Consider the following 23,464-nt stretch of genomic DNA (forward strand, 5'->3'; position numbering starts at 1 on the left):
AAATAATGCAGCTCGAGAATAAAATTAACTGTGAGAAAGAAAAGAGTGTTCCAATTACAGCAAACGAAGGCATTTGATTGACGTTTGATTGCACTTGGTAGCCCTTACAAAAGGCCGTGATCAATCTGCAGACCATAGTCACACTCTGCAACCGTCCTCTACGTTGCCGTCCACCTGACCCAGTTTCCTTCTTCGATACAATTAGTTGAAGCCAGAACTGTTTTTTCCCACGGAGAGAGCTTAACTAAGCTCCGAAGCTTGTGGACTGCTGGATCTTATTTTAGCCCCCTTTTGTGCCTCATGGTCTACAGAGCTTGACTTTTCAGTATCTCTATATGCCGGATTGATGCTTAGCGGTGCTGGCATTCAGCACCGAGTGCCTCCATGTTTCAGGCTGCAAAAAAATCCAAGCGTCATTCGGGTACATTGTGTGTGTTGAGTCTCTGTCGCCTGATGCGGCCTGGCTTTCCCTTCAGCTCTTATTTAATTATGCCAATTAGACGAGAGCATTTCCCCAAACCAAGCCGACAAGTACAGCAGTTGACTAATTAAACACATTCGTTGCAAACTGGAACAATGGTGACAACAAGTAAATTTTTGAGTGTGACAAAAGTTTTGTTCACCACAGTTTAACTCCTCTTCAATTAACTCCTTTCAGGGTTTCAGAGGCAATCTCTGCGTCATCACAGTGCCTTGCACGACCCTCGAACCTTTGTGCATTTTATTATATTATAGTCACATAGCTCAGTGTATTTTTATTAGGATAATTACTTATTAGGAGGAATGAACATTTAGTTATAAAAAGGAAGGCGAATGATGCATGACGTTAAAATATTTTACAGAAGAAAATTGGAAAAGGTTTGCATGCATGTGCAGACACATGGGCATTGTTCTTTTGAAGCATGAAAATGTTGCCCTTTATTTCCCCTAAATAGCTTGCATAATGTTTACAACTGTAAACTTTATTTTACAAGACGTGCCATAGTGTCACCATTAAATTGTAACACATGATTATGCTTCTTCTAAATCATTTTGGCCCTGGCTGCATGTGTATTGTTGTTGTCCTGTTAACCTTTGCTCCAGGATTTCCTTGTATGTGGGTGCCTCCATTTCCCCATCAACTTAAACAAGCTAAACTTGTCATGAGTCTTCATGACCCTCATTGCTCTCTAATAAGTTTTAGCAAACCTCTAAGACCTTTGCGGAACAGCTGGATTTAAAGTGAGAACTCTGTTTTCAAATTAAATTACTTCTGAAGGTAATTTATTGTTGTGAATTTAATTAGGAGGATTGGAGTAAAGGGGGCTCAAGACTTTGTTTGAAATATGTTAAAATTTTCCAAATCCATGTATCACTTTCCTTCAGTTTCACAATTACGATCTATTTTGTGTTTGTTTGCAACACAGAATCCTAAGAAAACACGTTGATATGTGAGGCAGCAACGTGACGTGGAAAAATGTCAGGGGAATGAATACCTCGAGAAAGGCGCTGTATATCACAAACAGTGCAGGTTAACATTGCAATTAAAGACAATGATTAACTCAGCTGATTGTCCAGCCGTGTGACTGTAGGTATCGATCTGTCGAAGACTGAGATGAAGACACAGACGTTTGCAGTTCCTCCCCAGGAGGAAGCAGCAGTTAATGAAAGCCATCTATCAGGGGAGATGCAGTGAGAAACAAAACTCTGTTTTTCAACCTGCACAGCTGCCGCACCGCAGATATACAACAGAGAATCCCTCCTCTTTTCCTCTCTTTTGCTATTTACTGTCTCTCGTAGCCTTCACCGAAATATTTTCTCAATTGTAACACAAAGACAACAACTTTAAATGTCAGCAGAAAAAAGCACTCGTATCAGTCATAATGGCTACAGAGAAGCGGGCAGTTAAGTGGACATCCCTTTTTCTTTTTTCTTTTTTTTTTTTTTGAGCCTCGGTTTGCCACAAGACAAGAGATTAGTTGGCGGTGTGGTCAGGGCCGATACAGCATTGCGCCTGATTGGCTGTCAGAGTTGTGTGTAATTTGTTCTCGACTTCTTCTGACCTTTGAATGAAAATGTGCCTCATAATCAGCTGCAAACAAGTAGACGAGACGTGGAGGTTAGGTTGGTGATGTCAGGAGCAGTTCGCCATGGATAAAGGACTACTTAACATTACTGTCATAGTTGCACTACTCCACTGTTCATCACTTCCTGAGATTTTCACCACCTCGTCATCAGTCAGTGTAATTAATTAGCTGCTGCTTTTTAGCCTGGTCCAGTGGGAAGGCGGTGACTGGAGAGGGAGAACAGCTCAGCATGACCACATTTTCTCTTTCTCGCTGCGTGTCGGAACATAGGCTCGTGTGCAGAGGTTAACATTATCGAGAGGGTGGCACAACAGCAATTTTCCGCTCATGCAGTGTTAAATGCAGGTGTCATGGCGAGTCTCGTTCTTGAAGAAACTCCATGCCTTAATTAGCTCTCCTTTTACATCCTTCAAAATTGAGGGCTATTATTTTATTTTCATATCTGTTGTGTGACCTCTATTAGCATAATGCAATACTGAAAGCGTGGCTGCACAAGAAATATGATTAAATGCCCACTCATGTCCCTTAATGTTCCGTTTTTCCATTTAGATATTTTTGTTGTCAGATATTTTTAGATCACTTTCATTGAATAAAACACTAATAGGCTGCATGGGTTGCCTTGTACGAGCATTACATAATTAGAATGTATTTTTTAATCCCATGCACATAGCCTTTCTCCCAATCCCTGTTAAAGAATGATTAAATGAATAAATAATAATGAATAAATTTCAACTCTTCAAAATACCAGGACATTTTAAATGGAAAAACAGGTGATGTCGTAACAGGTCATGACTGGGATTCTCAGCAGGATGACAGGTTAGGGGCCCAACTTCTTCATTCATCCTCCTAATGCCACCAGATTTTTTTATACATCTTTATCAGGAATGTCAGTATTTATGGAGAGTAAATACATCCAGAAATTAACTTTACCAACCGGACAAAAACAATTTTACCTTTGGGAAACCACATCCTTGATTTATTTATGCTCTTGCATATTGTTAAGTGGACAGCATTTGCATTGCACTATTCAGTCATTTCTCACAAAGCGAAATCCTTTAACAGCTTTTTCACAGTTGTTTATTGCCATTGTTCCACAATACAGAAGAAGCGCAAAAAGCAGGCATTCATGCACACATGCGGAGATTACGGTGGATTTCACAAGAAATCAGCTGGGGGCCCCAAAGTGCGAAGTGAAGATGTTGTCGTAGTAAATATTGCACAATGTTTCAGAGGGCTGTTCTCAAGCACTGGTTCCAGAGAAAAACAACCCACACTTATGGCTCCTGCTCCCGTTTGTCCCAGTGGCAAACCGCCAAAATATCACACCGAGCACACACTCGCACTCTGGAAGCTGTGAGAATCCCATCAGCTTCCTTTCCGTTTCACCGCTGCGCTTCTCCTGCCCATTATTATTGATGATCTTTTAAACCAAAGGAGGAGAACCAAACCTTTGATCTCTTCTCTTTGAACGTCAAGTGGCTTCCTCTCTCTCTCTCTCTCTCTCTCTCTCTCTCTCTCTCTCTTGCTCTATCCCTCTCTGTCTTTGCCTGTCTGCCCACTCAAACTGGCACACACCGCGTCACACTCGAGGTACGCTCGCAATCACTCACGTGTTTGCTAACTGCAGCCCCCGACAGACACGTTTGGCTGAGACATCAGCTCCATCGGATCGGTTTAACGGAATCTGCGGCAGATCCTCTTTGTAAAGCTCGGGAAAATCCATAGTAATCAGTTAACGTGAGGATTTCGCCACCACTAAGCTGTGGCTCCTCCACCTCGCTTCGTCTTCAGTTAACATATTAATCACCTTTTCACCCTGCTACGTCTCGCACCTCCCTCGCCTGTGTTACAACTGCCACATTCCCTTCCTTTTCTCTATAGTTAAAAGGTTTAAGCGAGAAAGCTTTCAATTATAAACGTGTCACACTGATTTTAATGGAAACTTGTCATAATTTACCGTTTCTTTCTCTGGCCTGCCTTTGATAGTCTAATCTAATTTTTTATGCATTTTTTTTTTCTATGGAAGTGGTAACAGATTGACTAAAATGCTAGGCTTTTCCCTCCACCTAGACTCTATAAAACGATCCAGGTCGGTGTTTAATGGCTGTGAATTTTCTTCAGCTCCAAAGAGAGGCGTTGTACTGAATAAAGCACTCCCTAAGGGGTTCGGCATTTGAGGAATACTAGCAGTTTAAATTGCTGAGTGCCTTTTCAGACACTCAGTGGAATATCACCTCTTCATTTAGTTTTTAACTCTCAGGTGGAGATGTGCTTTTATCTGCCTACATTGCTATGCTGGATTTGGAGCAGCTAAACAAAGGTAGACAAAGCTGTTTGCAGAGTAAAATATATTTTTTCCTCATTTTAAATGCTTAAAAACAGCCGACTTATTATTTTACAGAACACACATGCACTCAGATTGATTTATTTTTAATTATTCCACATTTATTTTGAATATTTGCTATTCCTGTATTCAGGGCCGGCTGCATTTGGCTCATGGTGAAAGTGCATTGAAAGTCTTTAAAATATATTCTTCTTCAGAAAAAGACGTGAAATTGCGTACATTTTCTCCATTGAATTAATGTATTCAACTTAATAAAGATTAGATTTTAAGACAATAAGCATAAAAGACACATAATTTACCACTTACTTAAATAATAATTTTTTGAAAACTAAATGCGGTGAGCTTAGACTGCATTACTCACCTCATAAGCATGGCCTTAGTAAGTCCCTTCTTGTTCCACTATCCTGGAAAAACACAGTGCTGTTGAGTATTTGCCGCTCTGTTTTACAGTGGAGTACTACCAGCTGTAAGTGAAGACCTGTACAACACTGCCCCCAGGGGCTCAGTTTAACACAGCACTCCACCTCTGCCCCTTCTTCTACAGTAGCTGGGTGAGTAGGTGGATGGAGAAACTACCAGACAGCTTGACCCAATTAAGAACAATCCTTGCCATCGCCGGCTCCTTTCAGTAGGTCCTGATCTGAGAATAGAGCCCGGGAGAATAAATATCATCGGATTTCCCACAGCGCTAAATATAGGCAGCGGGGATACAGAGTGCCACAGTCTGACCGGATCAAGATCAAGCCGACCACTCGAGCAGCACGGGCCCACGCAAAACATCCAGGAGCAGGGCCAGAAGTTGTTTGTCATGTGCCGGGGTGACTCAAGTGTGGTGAAAGCAGAAGAAAAGACCGCTCTAAGGGACTTTTTTTCTTTTTCTTTTTTTTTTTTTTTCATATTCGTTGTGAAGGTTGGGCTGGGTGAGGGAATTCAGGTGAAGAATCACTGTTGTAGCTGCTGCTTTAATAAAAATTAGTGGTGGAGCTTGGTTGCAATTAATTACTTTTAAATCAAAAACTATAACCTAATAATCAAACAATTTAAATTCAAAAACCCTTTTTTGCTATGTAATTATTGAATAAGTTGACATAGGAGACTGTCATGACAGGTTATGACTTAGTAATTACTTGGTAAGAGAAAAATGTTTCCCAGTGCAAGAACGAAAAGAATCAATGACTAATTTGTGACACAAGCTTAATACTGGACTTCTAAACGAAATGCACAAATTATTACAAAAATGAAAACAAAAATGTACTTTGTCATATTCTTAAATCTGGGTGAATCGTATCACTTGCGTATGTAGACATTTGAGAGGTCAGGAGGCTCTGCGGGGGAAGGCTAGGATGATGACCGTAAACGAGACTGTCCCACCCTGGATACGTTCGTGTCGGATATGTTAGGTTGGAGTGGAGTGTGGGGGGTTTCCACTGACACAAGATCCACTTGTGTCAGGGGGAAAAGTAGGACTGCGGATGCCGTCTTGTGTGAGCTACACTGAGATCTAGAGACTTTTCATGGAGATATTTCAGTGTTTGTACAACACGCTCCACAGCATGTGGGACTTCTGGATCCGACTCTGTAAGTAAAGCTTCTACTCCTGTTTGTTTCTGAGGACGGCATCAGGACCGGGAATTGAAAACAGAAGCGTTCACAGGAAGCAAGGATGGTCATTTCAGAATAAGAGCATGGTTTCATTGAATAATTAAACAAAAAAAAAAAAGGTTAAGTATGTCCAGAATCCACTGAAAATTGTGCAAACTTAATTCTGCTTGTTAAAGAAAACTATTTAATGGCCACATTGGTGGCATAAGTTGAACTTTCATTTGTCCAAACGGTACTGAGATATACTTTGAAAATCGGGTTCACGATTTCTCACACGTTTTGAGGTATAGACACCAAGGCCCATCTCATGGTTTCTGATTAGTCATCCTTCATTTCAAAATGCATTTTTTGTCTTTACAAAGCAATTAATTTAGAGGTCACTAAATTAAGTGCTATATGAAAATAGTGTAATTTATTTCTTTGTTATATTTCTATAGTTATTTTTTAACGCAAAATTTCAGTCTAGTAGTTTAATAAAGGCGGTTATCTTACCCTATAGACACACTGTGTCTTTTCAAAAAAAAAAAAAATTTATACCCATAAGGATCTCTACATTTTCTCACAACCCCAAACCTAATCGTTTTTCATTTTTTATGTGATAGACCAGTGTAAACTAAGTGGAGTATATCTCTTAAATTGTGGTGTCCGTATTTAGTATTTCAAAATATGCTTTTTTTCACTGCGCATGAATAAGCAAGGGCAACATTTCCACTTTGGATCATTAAAATACTGTTTCTGTGTGGATGTGGGAAAAAAAGTTAAAAATCTTCCCATGTGGACAAGACCTTATTTCTGGCTAGGGAGAGCATTAATCAGAGATGCAAGCAAGATCAGTAACTGGAGGAGCTGCAGAGATCCACCACTCAGGTGGGAGAATCTATAGAATTAAATGAGTCTTGCTCTATGTAGACGTTTTCTTTATAGAGGAATAACGGGGGGAGGGAGGGAATCATTGAAAGAAACACGTCTCATTCATTGTAATGCATGGCATCCAGAAAAAAACATGTTGATCTGAAGACAGCTGGAGGAAAATCTTGAATAATGTACTTGCTGAAAGCTGCTGCAAAAGACTTGAGTCTGGGGTGGAGGTTCACCTTCCAGCGGGACTACAGTAAACACACAGTCAGAGCTTCAATGGAATGGCTCAGGTCACAGCAAATCCATTTGTTTGAGTGAGTTATTCAAAGTCCAGACTTAAATTCAATGAAGAATGTGTAGCAGGATTAAAAATTGATGCATTGATCATTTTCCTTCCAATGGAGTAGTTTAGTTTGCATTTTGTGAACACATAAAATCTATTAAACTGAGGTTTGTGGTGGTGTTGGATAAAATGTTCAAGTGGTATAAATACATTTGAAAGACACAGTAAGTGAACTGTGGCTTACAGCAGTGAGGTCTTTATAAACTTTCAGGATCTTTCCATTCTCTTTTCCCTCCAAAATGGACTCCATATGAGCATGTGGCCACGTCAGATTAGCTTGTTTCTCCCAGCGACCGCTGTTGGAAGCTTCCAGCTCTGGGCTTATTTTTGGGACGTATTGCAGACATGGGGGGGCCGGGCTGACAGGTGATGGAGGAAGGCATGGCGATACTGTATCAAAACATGAGCCTCTGCATGGTCTGGATATTTGGGTCACACTAAAGTCCCCTCTGGAATCTGGCTTCACCGGGTTTCATCTCAGAGTTCTGTGCCGCTTAGAGAAAAAAGATGCTGCACCCTAAATGCTTTCAGGAGGAAAAGATAAGTGGTGCCACTTACCGGTCCACGGCCTGCGAGGGTTGATAGGGAACCTCTGACGCCCTGCCGCCTGACAGATGAGCGGTCTGTGGACCCATGTTTCTGTACAAGCATCTGCGTTTAAATGAATCAGGGAGACGCTTGCCAGGCTGAGCCGCTCGCTCGCTCACCTGCCATCTTTCAGAAGTCTATTTTAAGGGGAGGTTGAAAAACCCAGCTGAGCACAACATGTCATGGATACACACAAATAAATATTCAGAACATGGGCATGTTCATCCAACTAGGCCACGGTCATGAGGGATTATACTACTATTGTATGAATAGGAACCTTGAGTTTAAAAAGACAGAGTTGTTGCCCTGTAGATACATGGAAGATAAAACACTGATTAATTTGTAAATGCCGGCAACAGTGCTAGCACAAATATATTTTACATGTGTTTTCGTTACACTATTATTCAATTATTCTATATGCTGTTGTAATTTTACTCAGGGAGACTGATGGTTTTCATTTGTCTTAAGGTAAAAGGAGTTGCAAATTCTGATCGTCACCATAAAGCTTCAACTTAAACATACTTTTACACTTAATGTTTAAACGTATGGTGCTGGGCAATGTTTTTAAGATCTCAGCCCTGTTGAGTCACTTCTCAGTGACTAAACCTCAGATGGAAAGACCCCAAAATAAACTAACTGAAGGCCATTGTGGTAAAAGCAATGCATAACAAAAACATAAAAACTCCGCATCTGGCCATGACCAGGCAGTCGGCATTCAAACATAGTATTTCATTTTCAATCTTTCCTTTTTTACCCAGATACATTTGAGCTTCTAAAATGAAGGAAATGTATATAGCAATGGTCCTAATTTCTAACATTTGCACATCAACATCTGGTCTGATGTCCAAATCCAAACCTTGTCATTGTCCAAATATTTATGGACCTGACTGTAATAGCTTATAATAAATATGCTCAGAGCAGGAAAAAGGCAGACACTGAGCTTTTTAATTTAATCAGTATCAGTTTGTCACCACTAGAGGGAGCTGCATTCCTAACAATTTGTGTTGCATCCCTGCAAGAGACATCTAAATATGAAGAAATGCATAACTTTTTTTATTTTATTTTATTTTCTGCAAGCACTCTCAGATATTATCTTCTAGGACCAGATTCTGTATCGACATAATTATAGTGTGTTTACATAAGAGATGGATTCTGAGATGCAGCGTGTGAGCATTGTTGGATATTAAAGCCCTGAGTCATGACTGACATTCACGCTTCACTTGATGTATATATGCCTCCAAGTCATGAAGATTAAGCCGCTTTTTGTGAGGATGTTGCATTTTGAGCTCCGTCAGCCTCCTGTGCTCCTTGGTTACACACAAAACACACTCGTAGGTTTCTTTGTTTCCTCCTCTGCTCTTTAATTACAGGCCCAGTTAAAGCTCAGATTTAACTGCGTGTGTCTTTGCATGCAAACTACAGGTGCGTGTGAGCGGATCAAAGTCTCCATCTTCTAAGAGGGAATTTACATTCAAAGAGGGATATAAATTAAACACCAATCTCTCTCTCTCTCTCTCTCTCTCTCTCTTTCTGTCTGTCATCCATTTTTCGGATTCTCTCTCCTCTGGTCTCCTCTACACACCTGCATATAATGCCGTCATTCCCAATGCTTTGAAGGTGCAAGTGGGTGTGTTTGACAGGAAACAAGGGCCGAGTCGAGGCATGTGGGGACGCACTGCGCTCATGCACTGCTCGCATGTGGAATAAAACGGAAAGAGAGAGGAAAAAAGATAAAAGTCCTGGCTGGCAGCTGTACTCGCTTTGGAGCATGAGGGCGTGTGCGCACATGGGACGGTGTCTAAGTGTTTGTGTGTGGCTTCTTGGTTCGCAGCTGCGGGATCAAGCCTGAACTGGGAGCTGGATGTGGGTAAACTGTGATTTGGCTATCTCTTTTCCTGGAGGAGATAAATCCTTACCATGCTGGTGTGTCAGCCACTCGGTAATTACTTCGTCCTGTCACGGCTGTCTGAGAATGCGAGCCAGTGGGAACTTGCACTGTCGCTCTTTCACTGACACAAAGAAGAAAACAACAAAAAAAAAACAACAACAAAAAAAGCACTCTGTGTTTCTTTCAAACAGCTCATTATCGACATATAATGTTAACTGCTACATAAATAGAGCCAAATGATATGTGTGAATGTTTTTTTGTTTTTTTTTAACTTTTAGATCTGAAGTCTTGTGTAGGTGTTAAGAGAAGCTGTTCTTTCATATATGTCAGTGCCTGTCAAATGATTATATTCACATCATTCTGCAGGTTTAGAAGTCAATAAGCTTTTGAAGTGACAGATGATTAAGTGTTTAACTTAATGCTACCTTCCTTTTCTTTTACTGTGTTTGACAAAGTCGGTGCTTGTCTGAGACATTCATTTTTGCCTCAAGCACAGGGATATAAAATGGGGAAGAAAAAAAAAAGTAGAACCTATTTCTCTGTCAACTTAAGTGATGTTGTCTTGTCCTCAATGAGAGTATGGAGAAAAGAGCCATAGGATAATGGGCTAAAAGACGTGGAGACACGGAACCAAGAGGCGAGCCCAACTGGCATAAAATAACTTTTTTTAAATATGAATATTTGTATTAATTGTAACTTTTTAATTGTTCACTGTCTGATCCAACAAGCTTAATTATACTTTCATTGTTTTCTGGCTTGGGAACCTATCCAAACTTAGACTGCAGGCATACTTAGAAATCTCAGATAGCCATAAGAACATTTAGTTTAGCTTTTGATTTTTCTTTTGATAAAGTTAGGCATTGAATTATCTCTGCACACTCATTTTCAGCTCCCATCATAATTTCTCTTTACGGTAGTTTAGAGTTGTTTTGTTTTAGTTACTAACATTGCTATTCTGACAATAAATTTTTATAATATCCCTCATATCTGTAAAAGGTGCAGCCAGGACTAAGTGATTTACTAGAACTTTCCCATTTAAATAAATGTATCATAGGTTTGATAAAGATTTTTAAGTAAATGTATAAAAACTTAGTGATCCATAGATTATAAATCATTATTAAATCTCTTCTTTTTATGCAGCACAATACGAGATATGAAACAAGATGATATGTACCAGAGAATTACATTTAGAGAAATCAATTGTTTTCCAGATGTCTGAAACTTTCTTGTCTTTTATTCTCGTGCCTTGAAGATTATTTGGTGCCAAAATGTTTTATCAGATTCTTCACTAGATGTCACCATTGTCACACCTGTGTGTGAGCACGCCGCTATTAAAGCTTGTGTAATCTGATTCAGCTTAAGCGAATGCAGCCCCTGTAAGGTGTGACATGATGTGATCTCAAGTAACCTTTCAGGAAAAGCTTTGTCTTTTTGTGACCTGAAATATCGCCCCGTAACCTGCCTGAGCACGCTCGGGAGCAGAATGAAAGGTAAAAGGATAAATCAGAAGGACTTTAAGCTTTTCTTTTCAGTCGCTGCGGGGTGTTTGTGTTTACTTACGACTTAATTGGTCCTGGCTTGTTGGGGGCCTTTGGAATGCTTTGATTATAGCCATTCAGGGAGGAAGAGTGGCGTTTGGATATCTTTTGACACAGGAAGAGCAAAGCATGAGAGTGTCATTCATGCTTCTCCTGCTGCTTTCAGTTCGGAAAAAAAACCTAAAAATTTAGGAGAGAGGGGCGCAAAGAGGAGGAGGAGGAGGTGACGACAAACGGCAAAAGAATGGCTGCGGCTGTGCAACACCCCTGCTGTCAGCCCACATGCAGTTATTTCCAGTTAAAAGTAAAGCAAGGATTACACCCACCCTTCCCAGGTTTGGAAAAGAAGTAAACGGGCCGACTGGCGCATCAGGTGTGTGGTGGGTTTGCTCCGTCCCACTCCTACCGTTTCCTGCCCGTGTTTTGGCATCAGAAAGAGCAAAGGAAAAAGCAAAGCCCCGAAAGGATTTCCTCACTGTTGACTGTGGATGATCCCCGTGGCTCCTGCATGCTGAAGCTGGGCAGGGCAGGGCCTGCAAACCTAAAGCCCCAGGGAATGAAAAACATGAGGGAGCGGGTTGTATAGTCAGACTTCATGCAGGGGAGGACAAACATGTTTCTGTTCGGCGCTGCGTTTTTTTTTGTTTGTTTTTTTTTTTTGCAGAATATCAAATGTTTTGAAACTCCGCTTGACAGCTAAATGGTGCGGTTACTGAGTTCTTGTTGCTTTCAGAGCAGAATTCGTCGGAGTGGCTCAGTGGAACGGTGCGCGGCTGTAAGTGGGTGGTTTGGGCTGCGCAGTGTGGGAGGCCAGGCCCCTGTGCAAATTAAAGACTTCTCTGTGAAAGTCCCAGACTCGGCTACAGTAATATGACTGAGCAAGAAGTCTGTGTGCGAGCGGCGGCCGGCGGGGGAAGAGACCCAGCCCCTCCCTTTCCCCACTCTTTTTTTTTTCTTTTTTTTTTGAACCGGTCATTAAAAATAAACCACAAACTCAACCCTGATACGTACTGAGAGACAGAAAAAGAGAGAAAGAATGCATCCCCTCTTTCTCCTCCCTTTCTTAACGCTTTGCTGCTTCACTAACCAAGTAAAACAGGAGGAGGGGCGGGGGGGGAGTTTGGTTCAAGATTTTTGAGACATGCTCTCAGTCCCCTCCTCCATGTAAAGAGAAGCAGGAGGGGTTTTTTTTCTCTTTCTCTCTTCTGCAGAGGGAGAGAGAAATGAATGGGGAAAGGAATGCAGGAGACAAACTACAGCTCTCGGCAGGAGAGTGGGAATGCTGGGGAAGCCATTGTTCCCCAAGTCCTCAGTCAGATTATGCAGGTAGTGAATGTAAATACGCAGGAAGCGAGGAGGGAAGATTGGTGTGAAAAGTCACACCTCAGCCAGACAGACCCTGCATTGATGTATCAGCTCATTAATTCATTTTTTTCCCCAGAAAAATATGCTTTTTATGCACAGCACATTCCTCCAAACGAACATCCCCAGCCAGGACCTACAGCTGCCATCTGATCCCTTCTCCTCCTCCTCTCTGTCCTCCTCCTCCTTCAACAGGATGTATAGGGTCACAGGGTCAGGACTGGAAACCACGAAAAACTTTATGCACCACCGTTGCCTGGTTCTTGTTCCAAATCCCCTCCACTCCCCCGCCTCTTTTCTACCTCCTGCCTTTTTTTTTATTGTTGTCTCCCTCGTTTTCCTCTTCCTCTCTCTCCGAACCATCCAATCTCGCATCGCCTCCTCTCTCATAGAAGGCCTGACGTTTGGTTTTGGGCTCAGATGGCTTAAGTGTGCCTCTGGCAGTGGATTAGGCTGCTAGTGTCTCTCCCCCTCCAACCTTGCTCCATGTGCAAGTGGTCAGGACAAAGAACGTCAAACAGGGGGAGAGAGAGAGAAAGGAATGCAACAGGGGGAAAAAAAAAAAGTCATCGACACTGATGTTTTACTACATTCCTCAAAAAGTAAACTCGGCGCACTTGCAAAATGAAACTGTCTTCTTTTGGAAATTTTAAAACGCAGGTTTTGCTTTTGGTCTTTTGTTGCGAGTCCCTAGAGAGATTTCAGCAGAAGACTGAAAGAAGTGAACTTTTGACCACATTCTGCTGCATTTATATGTAAATAACAGCTGCAGCGAGCGCAGCAATCTTTCATGTAATGACACGACATCAGCATTGTGTTCAGGCCCTTCAGGCTGATTCCTTTGCGCCTCTTACGTGTGGTTTATTTCAGAGGTTTGTGCTAATTTTTTTTTTTTTGGGGGGGGGGTTTTCTACACCTTGCTACAAAACTGTTAGGATTTATATCTGGTGAACAGTAGACAAGACAAGCTTGTACACGATATTGGGTAACGAGTTAAGAGACCGATATTTTAACAAGAATTTGAACAGTCACAAGGTGGTTGAGGTGGAAAGAAAATATTACAAAAATATTTGTAGAATATTGAATTGTCTTGAAGAGGTTGAAATATTTCATAATGTCATTCATATTATTTTTCATAAGTATTTCTTGTGACGCATCAAATTGCAAAATTTAAGATCTATTTCAGTGATCTAAAAGAAATTAAACTGCTGTTGTGCAGCTCCTCCTTTCAATAAAAATAGTTAGCTGAACAAAATAGTTGTTTTCTGAAAAGTCGTATTTAGTAGACACAGTTGAAATCCTTTTTTAACCCCCCTCCCCTCCAAAAGAAAAAAAAAAGGCTGACATGGCTACAACAAAAGTGTCATTCTTAATTTTCCGCAAAATATTGTTAGTTTCATCTTATTCTGGCAAGTTAAACATTTCTTATCTCCTGTAAGCTGGATGCATTCATTATTTAGAACCCTTATAAGGAATCTGTCCCTTTCTAGCCCAGACAACTCCAAAACACTTAAAGCTACGTTCTCGCGCACATTCACACACTGGTGGTGGCATGCTACAGTGTGGCTACAGCTGCCCTTGGGACAGTTGGAGAGAAATGAGGTTGCCTCTGACCGCTACAAGCAGGCAAGGTGGGTGAAGGATTTTGCCCAAGAACATATCGACCAAGACAGAAGAAGCGAGGGTTGGAACGGACAACCTAGTGCTAACGGGAAAAACTCTTGCCGCCGTCGCTACTGACGTACTCCTACTCAAAGACTTAAAAGTGCTAATAGCTTCTTCAGTGCTTTTTCTAACAGAGTGTGAATGGTCAACTCTACAAACAGTCTTTCTCAAGTGACAATGTCAACACAACAGAGCAGATTTAACGGAACACAACTACTTAGATTTTTACTTCAAGATAAGAGGCTCAAACATTAAAACACATAACCATCAGCTCCTATAAGCACACCAGCAGCAGATTTCACTTTGATGAGAATAATAGTGGTGTTTTAATCTTTTGAGATCTTGTTTCATCCCTAGTGGACAGTGATGTATGGCCACAGCTGTGTTTGCTGCTTCAAGACAGTGAGGAGTTGTTGGTGTTCTGGTTATTTTTTACTTTTCTACTTTACTCCAATTGCTTTGTGTCATCAACTTAAAATAAGCCCCCCGCCCAAAAAAAAAAAAAAAAGGGTTTTCATCAAAACTCACTTGCCTTTAACTAGTTATATATTCAAAGACCTTTTTCAGCCTCAGTCACAAATCCAGTTTCGTTTAATGACTGACTGATTTCTTCCAGCTACATGATTTTGCCCTCAGCTATGCTGGACTCCTTGCAGTTGCCACTGGAATTGCTGCCGACACATCTGATGTGTCACTCAGCACAGTGAGACAGTCGTGCTTTTAAAGTATCAGTCAGTCGGTGAGCAATGCTTTGGGAAATGAGACTAGTGAAAGCATGCGTGAGATGTGTGGGTGTGTTGGCTTTAGTGTTTTGGCTAAACCTCAAGTTTATGCCCCACAAGGCTGCTGGAATGTACACGAGCTGAAGGAAACGGCACGGCCAACTAACCCCTTTGTCCCGTTCTCTTTTTGTCTCTACCTTTTCTCACTTTTTTCTCCCCTTTAAATGATTATGCTCTCTCTCTTTCTCTCTCCATCTCCGCGTCCCCTGAAGGCAGGTCTTTTGAACAGTAAAAGAAGACTGATGTGTCTCTCCACATAGTTATGGGCTAGTCAGGGAAAAGCCGTTGCCAAGGAGGAGTGGAGAACAATGCGAAGCGGCCTGGAGCTGTGACAGAGCAGGTCTGCCATGTGAAAACCCCTTCATGAAGTGAGGTCTAGCCAGAGACATTGGCAGAGAATCACCACTGGAAACATGTAGTCTCCGCTGCCGCTTAATTCGCCTGTACTGATATCTGGGGATCAGATCTTCTGGATTTTATCTTATGCTAAAGTTAACCAGAGATTTTCTTACAAATGCCAAATGTTGGGAAAACTTTGCAAGAACAAACACTTGGTGCAAGTCATATTAAGAAAAAATATTATATTGAATAATATTTGTGCAACATTTGCAATATTTCTTAGAATTGTTTGCGGGTGCAAAAGCATACGATATAGGAAGTAGTAGGGAGTTTTCACACTGTTGGATAATAATTCCAAAGTTAACTCTTAACAAATTACAATAAAAGTTGAATGGCTGTCAAATACTGATAATAGAAGTTTATCAGTATTAGTACCTTCTGATGACGCTAACATTATCCATTTCCAGTGGAGATTCATCCCACAATGTGTAGTAAGACACTGTTACCTTCATGTAGGAAAAGTCTCTGACAGTATTTAGAATATTCCAGATTTCTAGATTTGCATCAAAGATTTAACTACAACCTTTTCTGCTGCCAGTGGGTACTGTTTCAACTTGCAGTAAAGTAATGCTAATTTTAAAGACTGTCAAACAATCATCTGCATACATCATGTTTACATAAACTAATAAAACTTAGACATTGCGCTAAAGTCAACCTGAAAACAATTTGATTCAAACTGTGTGTAATTCAGCTCATCGCTATACTTGGCGTGGAGAGCCTCAAGCCAGAAGCATGGAGGTAACGAGGCTTTTAGTTTAACTTGGGTCATAGGAAAGTAGGTTAAGTGAAGTGGATCCGTTGCTTAACACCACACAGTTGGCTCCCATATTTAGTGGCAGCCGACAGTTGTAAACACACTCTTATCTCAGAGATTGAATAGCCTGTCGGGGCAGTTGACCGCTATTGACACAGGTTTGTGTCAGAAAGGCCAGCCCAGCTTTGTTGACATCGTTGCCTGTCAGATGACACTGCACTTACATACAAACCAAAGCTTTGCAGTGATAATGCAAGCTGTAGTTTATCTCAAAGAAGGAAACAAAAAAAAAAGTGCAAAAGTTAGCACAGGATGTTTATAACTTCCTCCCCAACAATCGCTCACAAATGCTAAATATACTCCCTTTAAAAGGCCCTCTCAGACTGCCACCTTCCCCTCATGCTCACACATGCACATAGGCGCACACAGTGAGCTATTGTGTCTGAGATCTCAGGCATCTGGAGAGCAGAAACCCTCTACTGTGACCTCTGACCCCTGCAGGCTAAGAGTTGCAGACTGACATGAGGCTTTCAGAGGGACTTTCAGGTGGCTCAGAGAGCTGTCAGTAGGTTCCTTTTAAAGGGGCTATTGTATACAGCATTCAGGGGGGCTTTTCCTGTGCTTGTGAATTAAAGACATAAAACTCCTTTTAACATTTTTCGAAAATCCTCTAATTTGATTGCATTTTTTTAGTCTGGGAAAACTGATCACACATTAACAAGTATTTCTTTTGAGAAAAAAAAATGGTGGTACTGGATAACATTATTGTATGACAAATGTAGCTAATATTTATTTTTTTTAGTATATATTTTACTTTTGTAAATTGATCAGAGTGTTTGGTCATTTTTTTAACTTTTGTAATCCCTGACCTGCTTTTTTCTTGATTTATAAACATGACATGACGTAGTAGCCCACCATTCAAAATAGGAAAGACAGGAGAACTTGCCATTCAAGTAATTCAGACGTGTGTTGACGTCAGAAAATGGCTAAAGCAAAAAATAGCCACTCACCTGTAGGATTCTCTTACAAGTGAGTAAGCCCTCTTTACTTGCCTTAGGAGGTAAAGAGGACTTACATTTACCTTATCAGCACTGACAGCAGGGTAGTATTGTATGGGAAAAAGGTCTGTTTCCTGATTTCTGAAGATCAGCACACATCTTCCTAACTTGAATGGCATGCTCATTTGTCCTTTCTTTCCAAGAAGTGCTACTTCTTGGAATGTCAGTACTATGAATGTCATGTCACATTCATACTCCAGAAAAACAGAAAAACACAAATTTCTCATCAATCATAATATTCAACATTAAATAACTACTGAATTTACGTCTGAGGCGTTGTTACACATCCATACCAGTGATTGCACCCAGGCAACAATAAACTCATCAAGTAGCATCTGTCATGTGGTGCTCTTTGCCTTTCTGTTCACAACAATGGTGTAATGTTGCACAGTGTGAACCTTGTAACGTCATTGTCATTCTGTGAAGCTGCCCCAGAAAAAGGACAAGCCTTTTTTTTTTTTTTTTTTTGACTAGCATCCAAGACAAACTGGTTGGGAGAGTTTTAGCAATCGGCTTCACAAAGCGGATGCTTCAAGGCATGAGACACGCTGGTGTATCCTGCTTTCCGTTTTATTTCTCGTCGGTGTTCTGCTGGCTGCCAGGCCGGCGTTCCTGCTGTGTTTTCTTGTTGGTTGGCGCTCGGAGCTCGGAGTGGTGTCCCAAATGGCCAACAGAAGCTCTCCTCTGCCTGCTGCTGGTACAACACCGGGCCTACTGGCAAACCTTGTGTTGCTGTGTTTCACCATGGTGACACTGTTACAAAGGACTCCAGCTGGTTCACAGTGGGAGCCTGCGCGAGGGAGTGTGACAGACAAAAAGAGAGAAGACAGAAAAATGGACGAAAGAGCAAGCAGACAGAGCCGTGCCGTAACTTATCCTCATCCCTCCTGTTCCTCTATTTCTTCAGTCTACTTCAGTTTTTCCCCCTCTCTGATTCCCCCCCCCCCTCTACAGACCTTCACCCCCGAACACAGTGCAGCTGGGCTCAGCTGTCAGTCGTTCACCATCCAACCCCCTTTTCTTTATCTTTGCATTTGTTTGGCTAGCAGTGGATTTCCCCTTGGCCTCCGCACGGGGGAGCTCACTCGTTCCTCCACCAACTCAGCCAGCCCTCTTAAACCAAACCATCTGCTCTTTGAAGTGGCCTATCACAGATCCACAGATTGGAGGTTACAAAGCAGCTGTCTGCCTTCAATCTGAGCACAGTGATTAAAACAAAGGAAACGGCGCACACCTAGGCAGACACACGGAGTGGGACACAGCAATCTGTGAGTCAAATAAAGAGGTGGGCTCCAGGATTGGCAAGTTCTGTTTTTGTTGCTGAGGCTAGAAAAAAAATGAATGGAGGCCGCTTTGTCCCGGGGGAGGGAAGAAGGCTTTCTTTGATATTATCAAAGCCAAGGGAGGGGAGAGTGCTTTGCCAAAAAGAAGAAAAAAAAAAAAAAAAAACAAGCCACTATTCACACCAGTTTGTCGGCATGAGACTTTTGAAGCATTTGTCAAATAAAACGAGATTTGGCAGGGAGACACTAGAATTTTGTCATTCACAAACTCCTCTCCCCTTTTGGGATGACAATGCTCACAGCAGGCTGCAGCTACCTCTGTGAGGGTGGGGGTGGGGGGGAACGAGCTGAAATTCCTCGAGACCATTTCCACGAAGTGGGAACGCTGTCCTTTTCTGTGCCATGCAAGAGAATAAGTACTCTCTCCTGCTTGGTCTTTGATATTATTAGGTGAGGAGATCTTTCCTTAATTATCATGAGAGGATTTGATGGAATCCTGTGTCACATTCCTGTTTTGCTCTGTCCTTGACCGTCTCTGCACGTGGGAGGTCTGGGTGTAGCGCGCTTCTCCCAGCGCCTTCATTTCTGCAACAGAACCAAACAGTTTTGTCATATCGGTGGAAACTATGGGAAGCTTGACCTCACCAACCCCCCCCTTTCTCCCTGCCCCTTGTCTTATCAAGACAGTTGTTTTCCTCTCACTTCAGTCAGGCCGGAACAAATTTAGGGATTTGCTTGTTTTCGTCAGTGGAATCTTCTTAAAACGCCAACATAGTCCCTTGCACAGACCAGCACATTGTTGACGACGCCTCCTGATGGATGGAGAGCATTTTCACGGACAGGAAGTCTGCACTACCCCCCACCTACGTCTTGATGTTGAGAGGCTGAAACATTACGCTGGCTTGTGTCAGTGTTATAAGTGTTTCTCATGTGTACGTGGGCCTGTCCAGACTCTTCTGTGTGTTTACTTAACCTGCCTTAGCATTCGAAACCGCTTGTCATTCTCTGGAGTCCCTGGCTCTTGCCCTGACAGCTAGGTGGGACGCTACCCTGCCATCTCCGGTTTCATATAGTGCTTTATTGAGCGGATGAAAACCCTCTAACTCTTCTGAGGGCCCGAGAAGAGTGCACAGACACACACACACACACCCTCATGTGTGACTTTTAGATTACTTCAGGGGATAGATTGTCTGAAAGCAGCTGACATTTTATCCTTTGAACCTCCTGGTTGATAGGGGCAGGACCTCTCCCTCAGTGCATCTGCATGTGTTTTGTCAGGGGGATTTTTTTCCCTCTCCAATTTTTACCTAAAGGGCGGTTGCAGTGCTTAACAAAAAATATTCGTATTCCTTTTTAAGATGTTTCTACTGTCCAACCACAAACTTCCATGCGTTGTATTTTGGTAGAAAAACGCAAAGTACTGCATATACATGTGAAGTTAAATAAAAATGATTGATGGTTCTCCAATCTTTTTACCTGTTCAATTCTGAGGCGTGTTTTGATTTTTAATAACCTTGAATAAAATCAGATGTAACCGAGTGGAATCATTACTTATTAAATGGAGACCATCTGTGTGTAATTTATTCTCAGCATAAATACAGCTCGTCTTTGAAGTTCTCAGGGGTTTGTTGGAGAACATTAGCGAACAAACGGCGAGACCAAGACCAAGTAGCACACCACGTGGTTAGGGCATGAAGTTGCGGAGATCAGGCTACAGAACAATTTCCCAAAGTTTGAACATCTCCAGGGTCTTTTGTTGTCTCTGTTAGTGCAGCGTGTGACGCAGTTGCAAAAATCCACCGAGACATGATCATCCACCTACACTGACAGGCTGAGCATAAATTAGAGTTTGTGACTGTGGATGAACTTCAAAGGTCTACTTCTCAGTTTGGAGTATCTGTTTACTGGACAACTGCTAGCCATCAACCACACAAATCTGGGATTTACAGAAAAGTTGTTAGGACAAAGTCATCGTTGAGAGAAAGTCATTATGCTGCGGGTTCTTCGGCACAGACAGGCTAGTTGGTCAGAGTGTTGTTGGGAAGATGGATGGAGGTAAACAGAGCAATGCTGGTGGTTTGAGGCTGCAACAGAGTTTACCCTGGTACAGTCAACATACTCCATCTAATCTGACTTAGCCTTATTTTTCAAAAAATAAAAATAATAGAAAATGATTTCAGTTTCTATATGTAAAAATCTGGTAGAGATGCACCAAAATACTTGCAACTGTAATTGCAGAAAAAATCGACTGAAATATTGTTTTCCTTTTACTTCACAACAATGTGTTACGGTGTTGTTGTTGTACCACATAAAAACTAAATAACGCACACTCTGAACTCTGAAAACTCTGAAAAAGTTCAGGGGTCACACATTTTTAAAGACGCTATGTGCTTTCAGAATAGTCATTTTGTGGCCTGCTTACTTTATCCATCCACCCATTTTCTTGCACCCTTGTCCCTTAATGGGGTCGGGAGAGTTGCTGGTGCCTATCTCCAGCTAACGTTTCGGGTGAGAGGCGGGGTTCACCCTGGACAGGTCGCCAGTCTGTCGCAGGGCAACACAGAGACACACGGGACACACAACCATGCACACACACACACTCACACCTAGGGACAATTTGGAGAAGCCAATTAACCTGACAGTCATGTTTTTGGACTGTGGGAGGAAACCGGAGTACCTGGAGAAAACCCACGCATGCACAGGGAGAACATGCAAACTCCATGCAGAAAGACTGGGGCCGGGAATCGAACCCAGAACCTTCTTGCTGCAAGGCAACAGCTCTACCAACTGAGCCACTGTGCAGCCCTGCTTACTTTATGCATCCTCTAATTCTTCAAGTTGAGTTTCCTACTCACATTTCAAGCAGATGACATTCAGTTGTTGACGTGAATACATGGTCTTTTTTTTTTCTGTTATGCTGTCATTAAAGACACTCACGTTGTCAAACATGATCTCAGCACAGTGCAGATCATCGGAGGTACATTTCCAGCCTGTCAAGGTCTGACTGAACTCTTGTCTGGGATCATCCAATCACTGCTGCAGCTGGAGGCGGCAGATGACTCAGGCAAATCAAAATCAGGATGAAGTCATTCCTCTCTTCTCCTCCAGTATGTCAGGGGCACAAAGCAAACAAGATCCTCGACTCCAATAGTTTTTAGACACGGCTACTGGCGCTGGGTGTGGCTGACAACAGGTTGTCTGCTGCATGCAGAGCGCCAATCTCACCAGGGTAGGATGTTTGTCTTTTACCGGGATTAAAAGAGAGCCAGGAAACCCGCTGGCCTACTTTTGCCGCAGAGCACAGAGAGAGCGCGACCTAGTTTTGATGACAGCACCGTTACAGGAAGAGGGGATTCCAAGTCATAATGTTGTTAGATGTCCATTTTGGTCTCTCCACAGACAGGCTGTGTTTTCTTTGTCTGCTGGAGCGTTTCTATAGACGAGCTTCTGAGTCAGGGTGTGTGAGAGCTTCCATTGTCTGTACACGACCTGTAGCTGTAACATGAGAAGGAGGGAATGCTAACAGAAAGAATGAGCGTGTTACAGAAGACAGCTCTCATTATATATTTTTTTAAAAGATATTTATTCAGGTTGAATAGATCTCTGTTGCTGATTTTTCGCGGTGTCAATTAACCTCTGTGGTAATTACTTGTGCAAACAACAGACAGATTCATCAGCAGGCAAACATTTTGTCAGCATTACCAAATTGTTTTAGATACAGTCAGCTTGCAGAGAGCTTAACCATTTAGATCAGTGGGTCAAGTCGCTTGCATGTTAATCCTATTTTAAGATGCATCTCCGATTTGTCAAAGTTGCCCCTAATCTACTGTTAACGTGACTACAACACTTGGACTATAGATGCAGAAAAGCTTTGGAACTAGCATCATGTAATTGTTTTAACAAAATATAATTAGCATCGCGATTGTTAGCTCCTCTAACAGTTCCTATGCAATTAACATTGCGGAAGCTATTTGGATTCATATGTGCTATCTCCATAAACTAAATCAGTTCTTGACAGATAAAGGCCAATCAGTGTGTCTCATTGATTTCATTCAAATCATATATTTGAATGAAAGCTTCTCTTGTTTTTCCCATTTTGAGGAATCACAATAGGGAATGGACTATTCACATTGTGAATACACTCTAGGAAAATAGGGCATCACAGATCATGATGAAAAAATTCATAGGCACTGATTAACATAATAAGTACAGTGTACATCAAAACACTTAGGACAATTATTTCATTTTAAGAGAGAATTTTAAGAGGTTAAACCAGAGATTTTGATTTTCCTTCTTCACATATACACACTCACTGCATAAATGTGCTCATTTTAAATAAACTCACCACCAAAGAAGTTGAGACTATGCAAATGTAATCTAATGTAAAGTTTATTTTAAAGCTTTTTATGCCTCATTACCTTACGGTTTTATTTACTGTCAGTACGTGAAATATGCTTTTGATTCATTCTCCAGATATCAATGTTTTTTTTTCCTGCTATTTTTCTGCAGTGTCATCATGCATCACTACATACAAAAAGACGCCTCCACCTGTGCCGCCAAGGACCACCCCGTCCAAACCGTTCATCTCCATAACGGCCCAGAGCAGCACCGAGTCAGCCCAGGACGCATACATGGATGGAGGCTCCAGCCAGCGGGCCGGCATCAGCTCCCAGCAGGGGCTCTCCAACTCCACGGAGAGCATCGACAGCATGAAAGCCCTGACGGCGGCCATCGAGGCGGCCAACGCTCAGGTACACGGCCCCGCCAGCCAGCACGTCACCAACAGCACCATCACCATCACCGCCACGGCAACCACCTCTGTCACGGCCGACACCAAGGCGCAGAGAGAAGCGCTCAGAAAGTGCCTCTCCATCGGGATTCAGGTCTGAAGAAAGCGAAAACGTTTGAAAATAAAACGTGGCTGCTGTGTTGAC

At 42.0% G+C, this 23,464-nt stretch overlaps 1 protein-coding gene across 3 annotated transcripts in view; it reads left to right on the forward strand.

Moving 5' to 3' along the window:
- dlgap1b (discs, large (Drosophila) homolog-associated protein 1b) overlaps nucleotides 1-23,464 on the forward strand; it is a 111,067-nt gene that overhangs the window by 75,468 nt on the left and 12,135 nt on the right. For all 3 annotated transcript variants that reach the window (XM_008396753.1, XM_008396754.1, XM_008396755.2), the window contains exon 7: nucleotides 23,040-23,413. In XM_008396753.1, the coding sequence (XP_008394975.1) occupies nucleotides 23,040-23,413 (374 nt within the window). The remainder of the gene's footprint in view (nucleotides 1-23,039; nucleotides 23,414-23,464) is intronic.

Source organism: Poecilia reticulata, linkage group LG20, assembly GCF_000633615.1.
Source record: "Poecilia reticulata strain Guanapo linkage group LG20, Guppy_female_1.0+MT, whole genome shotgun sequence".
Classification (NCBI taxonomy): domain Eukaryota; kingdom Metazoa; phylum Chordata; class Actinopteri; order Cyprinodontiformes; family Poeciliidae; genus Poecilia; species Poecilia reticulata.